We start from the raw sequence: 19,424 nt of genomic DNA on the forward strand, positions 1-19,424 counted from the left end.
CTCACACCTATAGGGACAATTTAGAGTTGCCAATTGACCCATGAAGCATGTTTTTGGACAGATGCTTTTTCACAGATACCTGCTGGAAATGTGTTTGTGCAGATTTGATGCCTTTTCTTTTCACTCTGAAGTTTTGATCTTGACTTCAACGTCAGTACAAGTTCTCCACACATTGACATTTTTGTTTGAACACAACAGCTTTCATCTTTTACTCTTCTTTCTTTTTTATATTTAATTGGATTAGGGAATTGGGTTTCTTTTTTTTGCTACAGGGCATGATGACTGTAATGCCTGGGATTTGAACCCCCAACCTACCAGTTTCTCCAAGCATAACTTAGACTTTTTAGGTGATCACCAGCTTACAAATGCTAGTCCATGTCATCTGGAGTTTGGCTTTACAGTCTTCCTGAGATTAAACTCAGGAATTGTAGCTTTCTCAATGCATGATTCAAAACAAGAAACAGACTATAATTCTGCTTTACTTACTGATATTCCATCAATAGTTTGATCTGCAGCACCTCTACAATGCTTGAACTCTTAATTCTTCAATATTTAAGGTTGTGTTGGTTCCTTTACACATCAATTTAGCATTTTATTCAATTTAATCTATAAATATTGACATGCTGTAGTCTGCAGTCTGTTGTTGGTGGTTTTTCAGGCTTAGTAAAAATAATGATTTTTTAAGTCCAGACATAAATCTTTTTTTTTCCAAACAGAAAACTCTTAAAATTTGCAGCTCAGTCCTATTCACTTACGCAGGAGTTCTGCAGATGATCCATGTAAGTGATACTCAGCTGGAAACTTTAGCTTTTTCCCTCTGAAACCGGCACCGGAGACAAACACCGCAGCAGCACATTGAGGCTAGAGCTCTATTTCCGTCCTTTATCCCCGCTTCAGAATAAACGAAGGTTTTAAGGCTGACTGAAGCTGCCACTATTCAAAAAGAAATCTTTTTTCTTTTACTTTGAGTTCAACCAGCAGATGGCAGACAAATTCAGTGTCCATTTTTCTGTACTGTGAAACATCAAATATGACCATCTGAAAATTGATTTGCCAGTTTATTTAAAACTATTTGCATTTTTGAAAACCAGGTGGTTTCAATTCAATCTTTTTGCTTGTATTTCATCAGGATTATGCTGTAAGAAGGCAAAATATAGGTTTTTGTTTTGGAAAAGCAAAGACACAGGCGCTTTGGAAATCTGACACTTTCCTGCAGGAAATGTCCAGAGATAACGTCTCGCACCAAGATCAGCAAGTCAGGAAGGAGACGATGTGCAACGGCAGTGGGTGACCTTTTCCTGGAGGACACACACTCAGCTGCTATAACGTCATCGGCACTGCTGCTGCAGCCTCCTTGTGCTGCCACTAGAGGATCAATGGTGGGCAGCAGTGGCTGTCTGCACACTCCTGACCTGGATCCAAAGAGAAAAAATGAACAATTATTTCACAATGTCTTGAGATATTGCTACAAATATCGGCTTCTATTGGATTTTTTTTTTTTAATTTGCCTGACACCTTTATAGGTTTTAAATAAACACATATACGGACACACCTTTAAAGCTAAGACTACAACTTTGTTGAACTAGTGAAACAAAAGCCATGTAGACAATGTGGCATATTTAAAGAAGATAACATTAAATAAAAATATTATTTTGCACCTTTTTTGATTGATTAGTTTTTACACTTCTGAAAATTAAGATTACCAATTCCAACATCTCCCTATCTATAGCAGTTCTAATGATTCTATATTTTAGTGTGTTTTGTTGTGTAATCTGTGACTCACTTCTGCAGCACTACTTTTGTGCACTACAGGCACAATGAGCTGCTGTTATTTATGAAGGCTCCACCAGCCCACACCTGTCTGAGGTCACGACCTGCGTCAGGAGCACCCACAGAGACCCCAGCTGGCGCACACGCGCCCCTGAAAACGCGGACCGAAACACCCCCGTTATATAACCCAATAAACGGCTCCAAACGCGTCAAAACTCTCGTAGGTCTTCCCGCCTCCGTCGAATAACGCAGTCTGCAGCAGAAGGCTGTGATGCAGCCCCGCAGAGTTGCAGTGTCTGCAGCAGAGACTCGGTGCCCTTGCTTCAAGGTCGCAGTGACACCACCGTCACCGAGCGGGACCGCGGAGCTCCAGAGAGGGGCAAGCGAGGGCTGAGTTACGCACTCAAACCGACACCAACGCGCCAACTCTTTCCCCTGGCTTGAGTTTTGTACATAAATCACCTGATGGCCCTTTTTTTTAAAGTAAGAACTTCTCTCCTCGCTGCCAGCTGTTACTAGGCACGCGGGGGCAGACTATTTTGAGATGCGGAAGGTTACAAACTTATCACAAAATAACCGGGTTGTCAAAAGCCGTTAAGTATAATAATAATTCGGCTTCTTGATAAAGCCATGAATACATTTATTACTATGAATTCATAACAATTTATTATTTATTTCTGGAACACCTCGTGTTTCTTGATATTGCCCCCCGTACGTCCCATTGTAGTGAGCTCTTAAGCCTTTCCTCCTTGGCCTTTTTCCAGGCGGCGGAGTGCCGGACTGAGCCGCCGGGTCAGTGTCATAAGACCGGCAGCGTGACTGCATTTTCCATGGAGGTGTGCTGAAAGACCGGCAGCCGGTTATCCTGAGAGACTCAACTGACACAGTTTCAAAGAATGTCCACTGGATTGTCAGTTCTTCGGCTGAATATTAAACCAAGTCTTTATCTAAAAATATCTCATTTTTTAGTGTTTGAGCTATCACTTCTGGCACAGCACTTATTCCAAAAATAAACCCTTGATGGATTTAAGTGAATATAAATCGAATAAACTTTTATTTGAAAGAGTTGCAGAGCTTTCATTTAACGCTGATGACGGTGGTAGAAGTGTTGACGGACGTAACGGAGAAACAGTGGACGCAAATTGAAGCAGAGGGAGGAGCAAAGGCACGAGTTCGAGCGACGTCATTACATTTGTCAAGCACGTGTGATGCAACGACGAAGATACCGGAAGTGGTGGTTTTCTGTTTAAAAAAACAAATCCAAAAATGACTAAATTATCGATTAAGTTATGCCATTTTGTAAAACTAGAAACCACGTAAAAGGTTAAAGACGCAGACTGCATTTTTTTCACGATAGCGCTTATTTTACTTTTGAAAATTAGCAAACGTATGGCTTTAGGTGCGAAAACTTTTATTTTGTAAATTCCTAGTAGCGGAAGTCATATTCGTAATCCGGTAGCAAAAACGCTAGCGTCGAACTACAGCTGTAGTTGTAGAAGCCAAAACGGGAACAGAACCGAACAGCCGGACAAGACGCTTTGTAGACGGTCAGTCGGTCTCATTTTTGAGAGCAGTGGCGTCGGGAGACTCATGTGAGAAATCCCCGCGGGACTCAGTCGATGCCATCGAACCCATTTTTTTCACCGAGCCCGGACTTTGCTGCCGTTAAATTAAGCTCAAAGCCAAATGCAACGGTTTGACGTTTGCCAGTAAGTCAGTGTCTTTACCTAGCCTGCATTTCGGATGCTGCACCCCAATGGGTTTATGCTGTTGTTAATCTGGGTTGGGGACGTGCCAGGGTCTGACCGGCCGCCTGATGTGCACGCACGACTCGCCTGGCAGAGCTGGAAGTTCGCCTGGAAATTAATGAAGCCGCGGGTGGGTCGCAAGCTGCGTGTATTTTGATAGAATTCGCTTATTCTAATAATTGCTTATTCTTCTCCAAGACGCCCCATACCCACGTGCCACCTCTTTACAGATACATGCATGTTTTTTTAATTAGTTAAAAAAAACATAATCATGTCCATTACCGAGATGCATCTTTACTCCATAAATACATTATATTTAGAGTTAATTGGAGAGATGCAGCAGAAGCTATCCTGTAAAAACCATGTCTGAAGGCGACAGTACATGTGTAAATATCCACACTTCTAAAACTACCAGAACTTCAGCTATCTCTATATTTCTCTTCATTGGTGTTTTAATCTCCACAGTTATTATTACTCTCCATTTTAACACAGTGAACTGTGTAAGTCAGCGTGCCTGCTGGACCTGGATAGGGATCACTGATCTAAAGGCATAATCCACTTTGGCAATTAACCTTTCACCAGTCCGAGATCAGTAGGCAAGGTCACCCCAGGGTGCTTTTCAGGCTGTCTCCACACAGCGCCACCTTGAAAAAGCCTCAACAATATAGGCTGTGATGCGTTACCAACTACAGGGACCGCCATGACCCCTAATCAAAACTCTTTAGGAGCCAGTTGAAGTCTTTTTCCTCAGATGAAATAATACTTTTCTGCTAGTCATGTCATTCAGAAATGGTTGCATTTGATATAAACTCTGGGTTTTGTCTCTGCAAAATGGTTTTCCCCATGTAAATGTTAATGTCTTTGTGGTTGGAGTTGATTTAAAACTGCATTGCCACTTTTTGACACTGTAGTCTAAATCCTGTTGTATTTGAACTTCCATTGGGAATCAGTATGAAAAGTTGTTGTCTTTTATCTCCAAACTTCTCTTTTGGGAGTTTGCGGCAGTGAGGGCTAAGCTTTCTCTGTCCGTCCTTCAAGCATTCCTGTGACTGTGACCTTTGGAGCGTGTCACGCCGTGTTCAAGGGGGAGGGTAGTCAAGCAGCGTGAAGATCCTCTACAGATACCCCGGGCTGCAGATCTCCCGACAGAACGCCACTTTTGTGCAAATGTATCCCAATCCTGAAAAGAAAAGAAAAAGAGAGCTGACAACTGTTTTTTCTTTGAGGCAAATACCTTTAAAGATGATTTATTACCTCCATTTCACCAAAAACCTTTGCTGGATTTGCAGGTGTCCTGCTGAAAGAATTCAACCCACAGCGAGTCGCTGAGCTGCCATTAGGAGTGTGAGACATCTACATTTAAAGCTCCATTACACCGAAGAGGTAGGTTGTTTTCACTTGACCTTTTATGGCCATGAAATGTTCCATTGTAATTCTACAGGCATAATGGATGTCCATATGCTTCATCCTGGGAGGCTTTTCATATATAATTTTTGCAGAAAAGATTAAATATGAAAAAAAAAACGCAATGAAAGAGAGCAAAGGGACCCCCCCACACACACAATTTTCATGTCAAATCCAAATTATGAAGAGTTTCTAGTTATATAATTGATTCCATAGATGTTTGTCTGCATCATAACAGTGAAAGATAAAAGTCTGAGCATAAATAAATAAAAACAACAGGGATGAGATTGTATATTTGAATTGGAGAATAATGAAAAGAAAGTGTTGTGAGGAAAATACTGAATCCATTTGTTTTTGACTAATTTTTAATATTATTTCCAATTCAAAATCAATTCGTCTTTTTAATATAAAAAGACGACTTTATATATTTAAAGATTTTAACTGAAAAAAAGATGAAACTTTAGGATTGTTATTTGAAGACTAACTGAAATATTGTTTCAAGAAACCAGTTTAAAGCAGAACTGATCTGTGGATTTGAATAATTCATATTTTCAAGATCAATTAAATTCATATTTTTATTTAGAACTATAAAAAAAATTAGCAGTTTGTAAATCAACAAGAAGAAATTAAAATTCATAGCTAGAATTTCTTTTTTTTTCATCAACTCAAATAATTTGATTTGATTATTCTCAAGCATTAGTTGTAGTCAATGCAATAAAAAAAATCACCCAGATTTGTCAAAATTATTACAAAAATTATGAAATGCATAGATAAAATAGACAAACAAAACAAAGGCACTTAAGTCACATTTGAGTAATTAAATATGGTGATCATTAACTAAAGTCATGGAGAGCCTGATGTATTGCTTGAAAAGAAGTGGGAAGAAGCAAGCTTTTATAATTCCACTGAGTTAATTCATTTCATAGTTATACATATTTTTCGTTATCTGTTTCTGATCTGACAGATTCTTTTTTTAAGTTTATTGATGATTGATTATCTCCAGAAAACATTCATTCATGATTTCAGTCAACTGTAACGTGAATCACACACCACAGAACAGATATGTAAGACTTATTGATCAATGTTACTGAGAATACAACTTCTTATTAATCCAGATATCATTGCTATCATTATTGATCTAAAAGTTTTGAATAGAATAAAACTTTATTGATCCCACAAAGGGGAATTTACTTTGTTACCAGATCTCTGTTAAAACAGCAGATGGTTAACACATATCTAAAATATACAACAATAATAATAATAGTAATTAGTTATAATTAAACAGTAATAATTTAGATTACTTAAAAGTACAATTATTTTGGGATATATTTTTATATTCTTTATTTTCTTTTGTAAACGCCTGGATCAAACCACTTTGAATGCATAAGGAGTTAGCTGCCGTTAGAGGGGACTGGCTGAGGGCCGGCCCACCCAAACAAGCAGCAGCAGCAGCAGCAGCCAGTCGAAGCTAGCTTGGGAACAGGTTCCTTATCAAACCCGGGCTATAGGGGGTACTCTAATGGTCTCAGCCCGACGGTAAGACACAGACTCGTACGACATAGACTAGTGACAAAAGATAAATGTCTGTAGTGTAGGAGGAAACTGTTGTTCAGACGGGATTAACGTTAGCTAGCTAGCCTAGTTAGCCAAATCTAGTTTAGCTAACATAAAGTTGTGTGGAAGGCGTGTAACGCTAATGTTCATTTACAGTACAGGTTTCTGCCAACCTCACCTGACTTTAACTCGCACTTGTGGCGTTTTAATGAGACAAGTGACAGACGACGTAGCGCCTGATTATTAGCTCTGGAGTCCAACATTTCTAGAGCCAGTCTTGTGGCGTGAAGCACAGATGTCGAGTCGAGGCGTCCAGCTGTGCACACATGGTGGCGGATGTGTGGGTGAGCCGTTCAAGTCGGTCCAAGCCGGCTAAAAGTTGAACCGGCTGCTTTTGCTTTGACCCCGTTTCTGCTCAAACAGAGCTGGTTTCCACTGAGGGCAAACTCCACGCGGGGTGGCTGCCAGCAACCGCGGATGTGTGTGTGTCTCCCCCCATAAAAAACCGTAAACACTTTAGAAAGAATCCTGTCTCCTATCTGCGGCTGAATCCGAGTTATCTAGCGGGATTTGCACGATGTAAAGAAAATCACAGGTGTTTGTGGCTCTTGACCTGTTTGATTTGACTCTAAACATGTCTGGTGAACGTGACATTTCTCCTAACTGAATCTGCTGTGACTGACTGAGTGTAAATGTAAGTTATAGCTTGGCTGAGATGTTTGCATTCTTCATGTCATAAACTGCTGTGTGTTCATTCCATATTTGGTCCATGATGTTCCCTGAACTGCAGCAGAACGTGCTCTTTTCAGCAGTTTGCTCATTCAAAGGATGATAATCTGACTTGGGAAAACATTTAGTACACGTTGGTGCTGAGCTGGTATATATCAGTTTATTTTTGATCGTGTTTCTTTTAGGAGAAGATGGTGGGAAGCGAGTTTACTTATCTGTTCCTTCAAGCTTGCGACTGGGCTGGTTGGTGATTATTTAACAGCGCTGGCTGTGACTTTGCTGTGTGTTTGCAAGTGAAGCTCACAAGTCACTCTGAGTCTTAACTGGATTGAAGGTATTTAGGAAGCACAGGTGATCTATGAAGTGACAGGAGCTCAGTCTTTCAAGTAAGACAGCGTTTATGTTCTTGTTGATTTGAAACCTGGAAGCTGACTCGGTGCTCGTAAATAAAAAAAACATTTTTCCTGAGTTTTTTTTTAATACGTGAAATGTTTGTAAATCACTGTTAGACGTTACAGATTATTGCGTCTTCTGTGGGTTTTTAATACAGGAATGTGTTATTTAGCCTAATTTAGCCAGGTTTTGAACATCTACCCACCTGTCTGTTTATCCTCCATCCTGGTAGAAACAGAGGTACACATTGCTCTGATGTCAATAAACTGTGTGTCATAGAGCCCTCTTAGCATAACTGTCTTATTTAAAGTGGATGTCATTTTTTAGGAAAAGGCAAAAGTGGCTTGTTGTGCATTTAGATGCACTTCAATCCCTCTCTGCAGTTACACAAAGACAACCTCATGCCTTTTGAACTTCTTCACTGAATTTCCTTACACAATAATGCATGCAATACAATTATTTATTTTTAATCAGAGTCCCTGGAATTAAACCGACCCCCCCCCCCCATCTTTGTCATCCCTGCAGTTGACTGCAGAACCTTTACCATCTCTCTACAACATCATTCCTGCCTCTTGATCGATGGGAGTGCCTGCTGTTTACGAGTATCTCGACCTTCATCCCGCCACCTTGACTGTTTTAACTCCCAGAAATATCATGCACAGACTTCAGACAATGTGAAGGATCTGAGGAGCGTGTGCTTATATTTTAGTCTTAAAAGGTTTCTGTTTGGAGATTTTAAGGTGCTTGCTGGTATAGTAGAAGTGTAGCTGTGCAGGAAATGAACCCAAAACTGAAGAAATGCTGGTGTGTGTTTTCTTTTTTTTACTTTTGTCTTTGGATCTCGGCCCGCTGTTGTTGAAATCCGTTCGGTTTTCACAGCCTGCCTCTGGCTAACTCCAATGATTCATCATTTTTTTAGTGTTGTGGGATAAAAGTTGAGTCATAACGCGTTAGCCGTTGGATTAAGGCAGGATTTACTCTCCTCAGACTGAATGGGCTGGTTGCTTTCTGGTGGCCTATTTGTTCTGAAAACTCAGTTTACGTTCAAATTAACTGGAGTCCGGCTCATTAAAGCAAAGCTGGTGTAAACACTTGAAAACAAAGCCTTATGCATAATCTGTAATCTACGCCTGTAGGGAATAGTCCGGTATTCGCTCACATTTTTCATCTCTGGTTTGTATTCTTGTCTTAAACACAATCTTAAAAGTCAGATTGTGTTTTTGCCTGCTTTGTTTATGTCAGCTGTGTTGATGGGAGGTCTTTTGAATGTCAAAAGGTCATCCATCTTTTCCACTATAGCAGTATTCATCCTGACCTTTTGCTCTGTTTTGTATGTCCGCCTCTCAGACGACATGTCTTCCCGGGAGCGTCGCTCAGACGTATACATAAAGGCCGAACCTAGTAGTCCAGAGGGCGGTGGCGGGGGTCGGACCAGCCCCGGCGGGGCTTCCTCGGATTCCTCTCAGAGCGGAGGCGGCGGAACACGAGGAGACGGTGCCAAGCGTTACTCGCCACCACTCTACACGCCGGCCCTGCGTTGTCATTTCAAAGACGAGGCCGGCGAAGGAGCAGAGGAGAGCTCCACCGGGAACGGAGCGGGGCGCTGCAAGTACGCCCTGAGCACGCTGCCCAAAAGGCTCTGCCTCGTATGTGGGGATGTGGCGTCCGGGTATCACTATGGAGTGGCGTCATGTGAAGCCTGCAAAGCTTTCTTCAAGAGAACCATTCAAGGTGTCAACAAATAGTCCTGCAGACTTGTTTTTTCTGTGAAACATTTGCATGCATGTTTTCAGATTTACAGATTATGTTAGGATTATGTAAGAATGCAAAGAAAAGGGTGTTTACAGTAAAAAGAGTAACTTGAATGTAGCCAGCCTTGATCTGGTGTAAGTAACTCAGCTTAATCTTCTTAATGTGTTTTTGAAAAACTATGCAGCAGTTATTGCTCAGCCTTATGATCAGGTGGAGTGTAAACTTTGAAGATGTTTTTGTTTCTTTCAGTTTCTTTGTATTCATATTTGCATTGTGGATTCATACGGTTCTGTTTGATCCTGAAGGTAACATCGAGTACAGCTGTCCAGCATCAAACGAGTGCGAAATCACCAAAAGGCGCAGAAAGGCGTGCCAAGCATGCCGCTTCACCAAGTGCCTCAAAGTAGGCATGCTCAAGGAGGGTGAGCCTGTGGAGAGTTCATTCTGCGCTTTTAAGAAAAAAACCAGCAGTATTCCTGAGTTTAGGTTACATTTCAGGCTAAATGTATCTGTTCTGTCTGCAGGAGTGCGTCTAGATAGGGTCAGAGGAGGACGGCAGAAGTACAAACGGCGCCCGGAAGTCGAGAACGCCACATACCAGAGTGCCCCTCTACCACTGACCAAGGAGAGCGAAAAAGGTAGCAATAAAAAAAACAGTCTTTGAGAAAAATGTACATGGTCGTGAGCAAGTTTCACTGTTGAGGTTTTGGTCACTGACTGACTTTTATTACCTTGTTATTATTTTTAAATATTTTGCTGTGATGAATCCAATCCATTTAGATTCATAACTGTTTTTTTAAGTTGAAAAAAGCGACAGTCTCAGCTGTAACAAAGTCACTGCTGTGATTTCCCAGGGGAGAGGCTTTCACTACTTTGCTAAATGAAGTGCAGAAAAAGTTTTGTAAGTGAAATAATTAGTGCTGTCATCCGATTCGTTTTTTTGTGCGATTTCTTTAATCGGGACCTGTATTTAATTCATCTATTTTTAACCGCAATTATTTTTCACCTAATAAAGCCTCATTTGAAGACATTTTCATTTCAATTCATGACATTATGGCAGAGTAAAAGATCAAATCCCAACTGAAAAACTTTTTTTATTAGGTTTTCCTATTAAATAACAGCTTTCCAACCTTTATTTTTAAGGTTGGAATAAAATACAAGGAATGTTTTTTTTATCAATCTCTGAACAGTTGAGAAAAAATTAAACCAAACACAACAACAAAGCATCAGAGTGCTCTAACATAACACTAAAAGAGAGGGAACACTTTTCTGAGCCATCCAGAAAATATTGACCACAAAGTTAATACCATAATAAACACACAGACCTTATTCCACAGTTTACCGTCCCATGGCCTCCACTTACCCCGTTAATTTATGACAGCTGTGGCGTTGTGGGTTTGTTTTGCGTTAGTTCTGTGAAGAACTACAAAGTCGCTCATTGACGTCGTCACAGCAGCAACAGGACGCGTTCCGCATAAACACAGCTGTACACGGACGCCAAGACTGGGAGCAATGGAAGAGGCGCTTTCATCTGCGTTCAACTAAAATGTTCACCCAAGTACATAGTTGGACCCTTGTCTTTTGTATAGAAGACAACAACAATAGGTATAGATTAAAAATTAGATAATTATATTAATGTCTGTAATTAATTAATGGCGATTAAGGCGATAATTTGACACCCCCTATAAATAATACAAAGTCCCATGTTCATGTGTTATTGTTTTTGGTTTAGACATTGAAAAATATTTATGTTATGATGATTTAAACAAAAAAAAAAGGCTCAATAACAAATCTGACTTCCCTTGCTGGGAGTGTGAAAGGTCACCAACATACCTCATAAATGTGTCTGTCTTTTGAAAACGGTGTCACAATTGGTGGCTGACGGCTGACTAAATACTTCTTTGCTCCACTACACATACATTCTGTAAGTTATAAGTTCAGGTGATGAGACTTTAACGTCGATGTGTCTGTGACAGCAGCTGCAAATGATCCATTATTTTGTGTTTTGTGATGCAGGTGCCTCCAGTATCATTGTGTCCCACCTCCTGGTGGCAGAACCCGAGAAGCTCTTCGCCATGCCGGACCCGCTGCAGCCCGACACGGCCCAGCGCACGCTCACCACCCTGTGTGACCTCGCTGATCGCGAGCTGGTGGTGATCATCGGCTGGGCCAAGCACATTCCAGGTGAGTGAGAGAAGAGGAGGAGAGGAACCAACTGTTCCTGCTTCGACATCACTCGGACCACAGCTTTGATCAGAACGAAGAAGCTGTGAGGACGAGGGGTGGTCAGAAGAATCCCTTTGTGAACCCATGATTCAATAAAAGACTAGTTTATTTTTTAATTTTTCACAGCAAAATCCGCCTTTTAAATGCAGCTGTTGTGGAGGCTCTGTGGACACAGGAGGGCAGCGCTCTTTATAAGTGTGCGACTGAGACTAAGCTAATGGCAGCCTCCAAAAACCACCCAACCATGTTAACTTATCTGGTAGATTGTTTTGAACAACTCTCTTTGGAGTCTGAACTTCTCTGTGAGTTTTAGTTTGCCTGATTTTTTATTTATTTTTTGATCGGTTGTGTATTTTAAGCGAGGTCCCCGATTCAGCGAGCTTGTTGCATGTGCCGTTGCATCTGATTTTGATCCTCGACTGCCTGATAGTTGTGTCAGAGCCGTTGCTCTCACTGCCTCCTGACTGTAATGAAAAATAGAAAATCTCTGGAGCGACTCATGGAGAGCCAGCCAAAAAAAAGAAAGAAGTCTGTTATGAAACTGTTAAGAAAGGAAGCGAACACACTGATTTCTGGCTACAAACTGAAAATATCAATAATATGCTATATTAATTGAGTACTTTTTAAAACATTTTAGTGGATTTTTTTGTATTATATGGTATTTAAGAACAAATAAAGAAAAATAATCATATTTAAATAAATACAAATATTTTATGCTGGGAGTAAATTTTCCTTCCACAGATATCTCCCGATAGTTTCCAGTATTTATGAGTTTTCTCTGTGTCTCGTCTGCAGGCTTCCTGTCCCTGTCTCTAGCAGATCAGATGTCGGTGCTGCAGTCGGTGTGGTTGGAGGTGCTGGTTCTGGGCGTGGCGTACCGCTCGCTCGGCTGCGAGGACGAGGTGGTGTTCGCGGAGGATTTTGTCCTGGATGAGGACATGTCTCGAGCGGCGGGACTCACCGAGTTGAACGCAGCAATCAGTCAGCTGGCTCGCCGTTTCCGCACACTAAACCTGGACCGCGAGGAGTTCGTCATGCTGAAGGCCATCGCTCTCACAAACTCAGGTACTGAAAACATGAACACAGCTGACTGACACTCAGTTGACCATTTTAATGATGACATGTCAAAGCCTTTCCAATGATTGGGCTAAAACAAAAGCTAGTAGTGTGTGTTTTGTAAGCACTCCCATTCACAATGCTCCACATTTACCTTCATCCTCCCATGATGCATTTCCCATGATCCAAAAATGGATCCGTCCTTCTTCAGCTGTATCTTTATACACATTTCAGCACATATCTGTGGTTTGTCATTATTCAGGACAGCTGTGGATCTTCTCAGGAGATAAAAGTGGATTTAAAAGCTATTACCTTATTCTTTAGAAAGGACGTACCTCACAAAAGGAGAAAACTGCTGCAGTCATTATAAAGCATGGCAGTGGAAGGTTCAGGGTTTAGGCTTTTAGGTCAGAAACAACAATTAAACGTCTCTTAGTTTGTTTTTTCATTGAAGGTCCAGATATAATAAAGTAAAGCTGAGCTTTCAAAGAAAACAGGGACAGACTCCATTTCCTTTTTTGTGTAAAACACCCCCCATCACAACTCCAGCGGCTTCAAGGCATCAAAATGCTGTTAAATCATCATAATCGAATGAATTCCACTTAAACTATTTTATTAAAGCTTAGTGTAACTGACCAGCTTGTTGCATTTCCACTGTTCCATACTCATCCTACCTGCTGGGTTCAGATTCTGTGAGAGAAGGAGGAATCCGTCAGTAGAACCTTCTCAGTAAGGTGTGCTTTCTGCCTTAAGCCGTCTAGAGTTATGGAGCAGCAGATGGAAGCGATGCTGCACCAGCGGTCTGGAGTAAAGCATCTCTGGAGCAGACCTCAGCTCAAGCTTGAACGGAGCCGGTTAGGTCGACGCACCAAAAAAAAATCGTACATATGTGCTACAAGCACCAAATTTGCCAGGGATTTACTTTAGGTTAAGTAAAGCACATTTACCACGAGAAAAATCCCATTTGTAAAGATGGCGGGCAACACACCCAACTGTTACAAACATATTTGATTTCTGTTTGCCCCAGTCTCAACAATGTGGGCTGGTTATGCACAAAAATGAAGAGGTCTTTTAACTTGAGGGGTAGCAGCAGAATACTATTATGTATCTTTGATATTTTCATGGCAAAGGTACTTTTCTGTGGAAGGAGTCCTAAGGTACATCCATAGCTAAATGCACCGGCTCCATTCCCTAAGAGCCACCAAACTCACAACACGAGAATGTTTATGCACTGTGTAATGAGCAGTGACTGTATATGAGTGACCCCTCCCTCCTGGCGTTCCAAACAGGAAGTACCCACTGGTTCCAAGAAGCCAAAATCCCATAGACTTCTATTGAGAAATAAACAGCTATGACTCAGTCATTGTATTGGTCATAATAACGGTTCTTGCTCTGATTCCTATGTTCTTGATAATCCTCATTATTCTTTCATGATATATATAGCAACTTATTCGATTTATAAACTGACCAATCAAATGCCCCGATAACAAATGGTGAAGATCTTGTAATTGTTCTTCAGTAGATGAGCGATCATTCTACTTGGATTGTAGTCACTTTATTGAAACACATTTTTCAAAGCTACTATTTTGAGTTTTTTTTTCCAGGCAGACAGTATTTAGAGCTTTTTCAGTCCTCTGCCTAACCCCCCTCCCCTGCTGTTGTCAGACTCCATTTACATCGAGGACATGGAGGCGGTGCAGAAGCTGCGGGACCTCCTCCACCAGGCCCTGCTGGAGCTGGAATGCCAGCGGCGCCCGGACGACCCCCAGCGGGCCGGACGCCTCCTCTTAACGCTGCCCCTCCTCCGACAGACTGCCGGCCGTGCGCTCACCACCTTCTACAGCATCAAGACCCGCGGCGGCGTCCCCATGCACAAACTCTTCCTGGAGATGCTGGAGGCCATGATGGACTCTCCTTAGAGCGCCGCGGCGGCTGAAGGAAAGGACGGCCTCAGAAACGCAGCAGAGATTTAGTCTTCAGGAGCGGATTCTACAACAAAACAAAGGCTGCTTTTACTTTAGAGAATCATATAGGGAAATCACTTTATTCCTTTTTACTCGATGTGAAGGAACGTGTTGGAACCTTTTTTAACTTGCTTTTTTAGTGGAAACGACGATCTGCCAAACGTCAGCAAAACGCTCCAAGACTCTGAGGTGGACACGTGTAACATAAAGGCCAGAACTCCCGTCAGCTTTATAAACATCATCGCAGCAGAACTCTGAGGATCACCTTTTAGAGAACGCAGGCATAGACTGCAACCACATGGCTTTGGAACTGTTAAAGGTCACGCCACAGCTGCGAGTGAAAGCCATAACCTCACCTCTGGCTGACATTTCTTTACTGTTTAGCAGCCCGCTGTTGGCTAATCATGTGAATGACTTGCAATATGTTTGAAGCAATACGGTGTGATGTTTCAGTCACATTTAAAATGTGGATAAAAGGCTTGATTGGTATGTTTGTGTTAGCTGATCCCCAGATACTGAATACTAGTCAAATCTGGTTTATGAAACCTTTTGAGATGAAAACCGTCTGCAATAGAGAGAAGGGGGACGGACTGATGAAAAAAAGAACGAGTTATAGGATGACATGAATATAAAAAAGAAAATGTGCGTCTGTAAATTTCTCTGTTGGGCTTTCCAGCGTCCGTCTTTGTCGGTGCGAGTTACAGGAACGGTCGCCGCTCTTTCACTGTAAAAGCTCATGCAGCCACAGCGGCGGACACAAAGCAACGTGCCTCATCAGCTCTTTTCTACTCCACTCCCCTCCTCCTCCTCCTCCTCCACCGGAGCCACAGACTGACCTCCAAGTGTCCGCTGAAGGACGCCGGCTCCCGTTTCACGCCTGTCCTGAAACGCGTCTGCGAGTGATGCATGGAGCGATTCGGCTCTGAAATCCCCCTGAGATCCCGCCTCCTGTGGACGCACATCCGTGGAACTTAAACTCTTAAAAGCCCCCGGACGGGCTCAGGGCTACAAGAAGCGCAACTTATGCAACTCAGCTGTTTTTGGATGTTGAAACTTTGACTGATAAAATCCTGAAAGTCCTCCTCATTGTGACCGTTTTCAAAGGTCGCGAGCGTCACGTGGAACCCGACGGAGGAAGGTCTCATCCCAGTGGCCAACGGGGCGTTTCTCTTTCAGCCATGTATAGTTCCATCTGAATAAACAATGCAATTTATAGTGGAAGCCGATGAAGCCAGCAGATGTGGTACTACGTCCCCATTACTGTGCTACTTGTGCAGCTTAGTGTGCTCGTGTGTGTAAAGACATGAAACTGGCTTCTCCATGCATTTCTAGGAAATAAGGGCATTTTCAGTCGACATTGTGACACTTTTCCTTCTTTCCGAGGCCGTTTGCTGTTTTAGGGATCAACATTGCATGACTTTATAGGTGTGGCAGCACAGTGAGGCTACAAACGGCTACCTCAGGAGGCGGCATGAGCCTGACGGATGGCTGTGAAGGTGTCGTACTCAAAAAAAGAAAAAAACACCCCTTCTTTCAGTTGGGTTGACCTGAGGCCGGTTCAGAGGTCCAGCTCTGTTGCAGTGACAGATGTTTGGCAGAATGGTTTTCCTCACTACATTTCTAAAACACCTGGTGGAAAACACCAGGGTGCTTTTATTTTGAAATTTCCATCAGTTAGATTATTTCTCCTTTTTGTTGGTACAGTGGGTTATGGTGGAGGGTCACTGCAGCATTAAAGGTCGAGTTATCCTGTCGTGTCGGTCCTATTACTAATGTGCACATTATTATAAATGAGCAATACAATAAATTTACCAAACTTCATATTTCCTTGTATAGCCACAGTGTACATTCATGCCAGTTATAATTATAAATAGCAACTAAATGTTATTTAGGAGTTTGAATCAATGTTTGTATTTTGAAAGAATATTTAAATGATTAAATTCTATTTTTTACCCAATTTACTGTTTGTTGACACTGCTTTATTTTTTGTATGTGATATCAGCTGTGAATTTCTGTTTTTGTTTGTATGTTTCGATGAAATGGTTTGATGTCTTTGTCTAAATATGTCCACATTAAATTCACTGTGACGTCAAAAAAAAAAAAGAATCGAAAATGGTAATTGTGATCTCTTAACACGTCTCTGATGCAAACCGAAAGGGATTGTGTGGGATTTGTGATGTGAAATAAACGGACACACCACTACATTTTTACGCCTATCATCTGTGTGGCTGTTTACACACACTGTTTCAGTGCATCAACTAATGAATGCAGCTAAGATTTTTAGTTCATATTAACCCTTGTGCTATCTTAGATGACCCCACCCTTACATTGACGTGTTCTTCCTACCATGACAAAGGTGGATAAAGGTGGAAAGATTTCATGTAATCCATGGACACCAGTGAAGATCACAAATCATTGAAGAAAAAAGGTTCAGAGCACTGTCTAGTGGGTCTAGATGACCCAACTCCCAATGTTAAAGTGCCTAGGATAGTACAAGGGTTAAACCCTAAGAAGTCAAATCCCTAAAAGTTTTCTAATTTTTTTACCCTATGTGAGACAGTTGTGTGCATTCTGTTTTGCAGATTCCTAAATTGTGTGCTTGCTGTTGAAGAAAACACAAAGTGTATCCCCACGCCCCCCTGCATTGATGAGTAATATTCCACCTTAGATGTTTGGAAAACAAGCAGATTAAAGCCGTCATTTTACATAATTTACCTTTGGTTTTTGATCAATTTTAATAGTTTAGTATTAAACAAGTCAAATACTCAAAGGTATGGTTGTTGTTTGATTTTGTGTCATTAAAAGTTAATCAAGTTGGAGGAAATCACATATTTTGTAACACCACTAGAAATTAAAGGTAAAACTTCTTCCAGTGAGGGGCATGCGCCACTAGTGGGCAGTATAATCTGTCTGCCCCATGTCAATTTTTAAAAATTTGGCTTTACAAGAAAAATATTTTTAAAAATGTATATATATATATAGATATCTATATATCTATATCTATATATATATCTATATCTATATATATATATATATATATATCTATATATATATATATATATATCTCATATCTATATCTATTTCATAAATGAAAGTTCTAAAACTATTGAGTGTAGCCCAGTTGAATTATTTTCATGTTTAATTGAAGGGCCTGGAGGTTCCCTGCTCTTTTCAATACGAGCTGTAATTCATTTTGTTTGGATCTAAAACAGGTAAACATAGAATAATTGAGTTTAGTCCTCAAAAACTCAATCACTAATAAAATGTATGAACTTCATGTCATGATCTGTCCTCCGTTTGAACATTCTGAAAGTCTTCATTCTGCTCCTAAATACTAGTTCTTTTAAAGAATACATAAGGTTTGAAATCTCCTTGAGTTTTTACTCAGAACCTTTAAAGACCCACTCCAATGAAAATAATGTTTTTAAAGCATTATTATGGCATTTTTCTGATGATGGAATACGTATAAAGTTTACTTTAAAATTGCACTTTTTTCATATTTCTTTATCCAAATAATTGTGTATCAGAAACAGACGCAAAAATGCAATATGAAAAAATAGATTTTTGATGCAGAACATATGCTGGGCCGGTCACAAGCTCCCTCCACTGCTCCATTCTGATGCATCCGCTTGTTGACGACTAGATCTTTGTACAGTGAGGGGGGGGGGGGGGGTAATCAGCCACTGATTGTGAAATTCTGCAAGTTAAAAAGGTGAGAAAGGCCTGTAATTTTCATTATAGGTATACCTCAACTATGAGAGACAAAATAAAACAAATCACGAGATCTGATCTGATATTTAAAGAATTTCTTTGTAAATTTTCATGGAAAATAGGTATTTAGTCACCTACAAAAAGCAAAATTTCTGGCTCACAGACCTGTAACTTCTTCTGTAAGAGGGTCATCTGTTCTCCACTCGTTACCTGTATTAATGTTACCTGTTTGAACTGGTTATCTATATCAAAGACACCTGTCCACAACCTCAAACAGTCACACTCCAAACTCCACTATGGCCAAGAACAAAGAGCAGTCTAAGGACACCAGAAACTGAATAGTTGACCTGCACCAGGCTGGGAAGACTGAATCTGCAATAAGTAAGCAGCTTGGTGTGAAAAAATCAACTGTGGGAGCAATTTTTAGGAAATGGAAGACATACAAGACCACTGATAATCTCCCTCAATCAGGGGGACCTAGTGACTGACCTGCAAAGAGCTGGGACCACACAAAGGCTACCATCAGCAACACACTACACCACCAGGGACTCAAACCCTGCAGTGCCAGACGTGTCCCCCTGCTAAAACCAGTACATGTGCAGGCCCGTCTATAGTTGCTAGAGAGCATTTGGATGATCCAGAAGACGATTTGGAGAATGTACTATGGTCAGATGAAACCAAAATAGAACTTTTTGGTAAAAACTCTACCCATCATTTTGGAGGACAAAGAATGCTGAGTTGCATCCAAAGAACACCATATCTACTGTATAACATGGGGGTGGAAACATCATGATATGGGGCCGTTTTTCAGCAAAAGGACCAGGACGACTGATCCGTGTAAAGGAAAGAATGAATGGGGCCATGTATCATCAGATTCTGAGTGAAAACCTCCTCCCATCAGCAGGGGCATTGAAGATGAAACGTGGCTGGATCTCTCAGAATTACAACAATCCCAAACACACTGCCCGGGTAACGAAGGAGTACGTTTGTAAGAAGCATTTCAATGTCCTGGAGCGGCCTAGCCAGACTCCTGATCTCAATCCCATAGAAAATCTTTGAGGTAGTTGAAAGTCTGTGTTGCCAAGCAACAGCCCCAAAACATCACTGCTATAGAGGA

General features: G+C 41.2%; 1 protein-coding gene and 1 long non-coding RNA gene across 6 annotated transcripts; one reads left to right on the forward strand and one right to left on the reverse strand.

The window, feature by feature from the left end:
- Positions 1-1,044: 1,044 nt before the first annotated feature.
- On the reverse strand, positions 1,045-3,635 carry LOC144983577 (uncharacterized). The gene is made up of 2 exons (XR_013647311.1): positions 3,498-3,635; positions 1,045-1,412 (listed from the first exon to the last, which is right to left on the reverse strand). It is a non-coding gene; the product is annotated as an uncharacterized LOC144983577 (long non-coding RNA).
- On the forward strand, positions 3,199-16,800 carry esrra (estrogen-related receptor alpha). 5 transcript variants are annotated; one of them, XM_011483691.4, is made up of 8 exons: positions 3,199-3,479; positions 4,808-4,901; positions 8,946-9,329; positions 9,656-9,772; positions 9,875-9,988; positions 11,367-11,534; positions 12,372-12,641; positions 14,298-16,800. In XM_011483691.4, exons 3-8 carry the CDS (start codon positions 8,951-8,953, stop codon positions 14,549-14,551), a joined length of 1,302 nt encoding a protein of 433 aa, XP_011481993.1. In that variant the 5' UTR covers positions 3,199-3,479; positions 4,808-4,901; positions 8,946-8,950; the 3' UTR covers positions 14,552-16,800. The 5 variants fall into 5 exon arrangements, with proteins under 5 accessions (XP_011481993.1, XP_020564267.1, XP_020564268.1 ...); XM_020708608.3 differs by having other exon boundaries at positions 3,222-3,317; XM_020708609.3 differs by having other exon boundaries at positions 3,251-3,648.
- Positions 16,801-19,424: the final 2,624 nt, after the last annotated feature.

This window comes from Oryzias latipes, chromosome 14 (assembly GCF_053564925.1).
Source record: "Oryzias latipes strain Hd-rR chromosome 14, Olatipes_Hd-rR_3.1".
NCBI lineage: Eukaryota > Metazoa > Chordata > Actinopteri > Beloniformes > Adrianichthyidae > Oryzias > Oryzias latipes.

Excerpts from the sequence above, each read along its gene's own strand:
- esrra (XM_011483691.4), top strand. The coding sequence starts at position 8,951 with ATGTCTTCCCGGGAGCGTCGCTCAGACGTATACATAAAGGCCGAACCT. Across the intron at positions 9,773-9,874 it reads AGTAGGCATGCTCAAGGAGG|GAGTGCGTCTAGATAGGGTC; the intron begins GTGAGCCTGTGG and ends TTCTGTCTGCAG. Across the intron at positions 9,989-11,366 it reads GACCAAGGAGAGCGAAAAAG|GTGCCTCCAGTATCATTGTG; the intron begins GTAGCAATAAAA and ends TTTGTGATGCAG.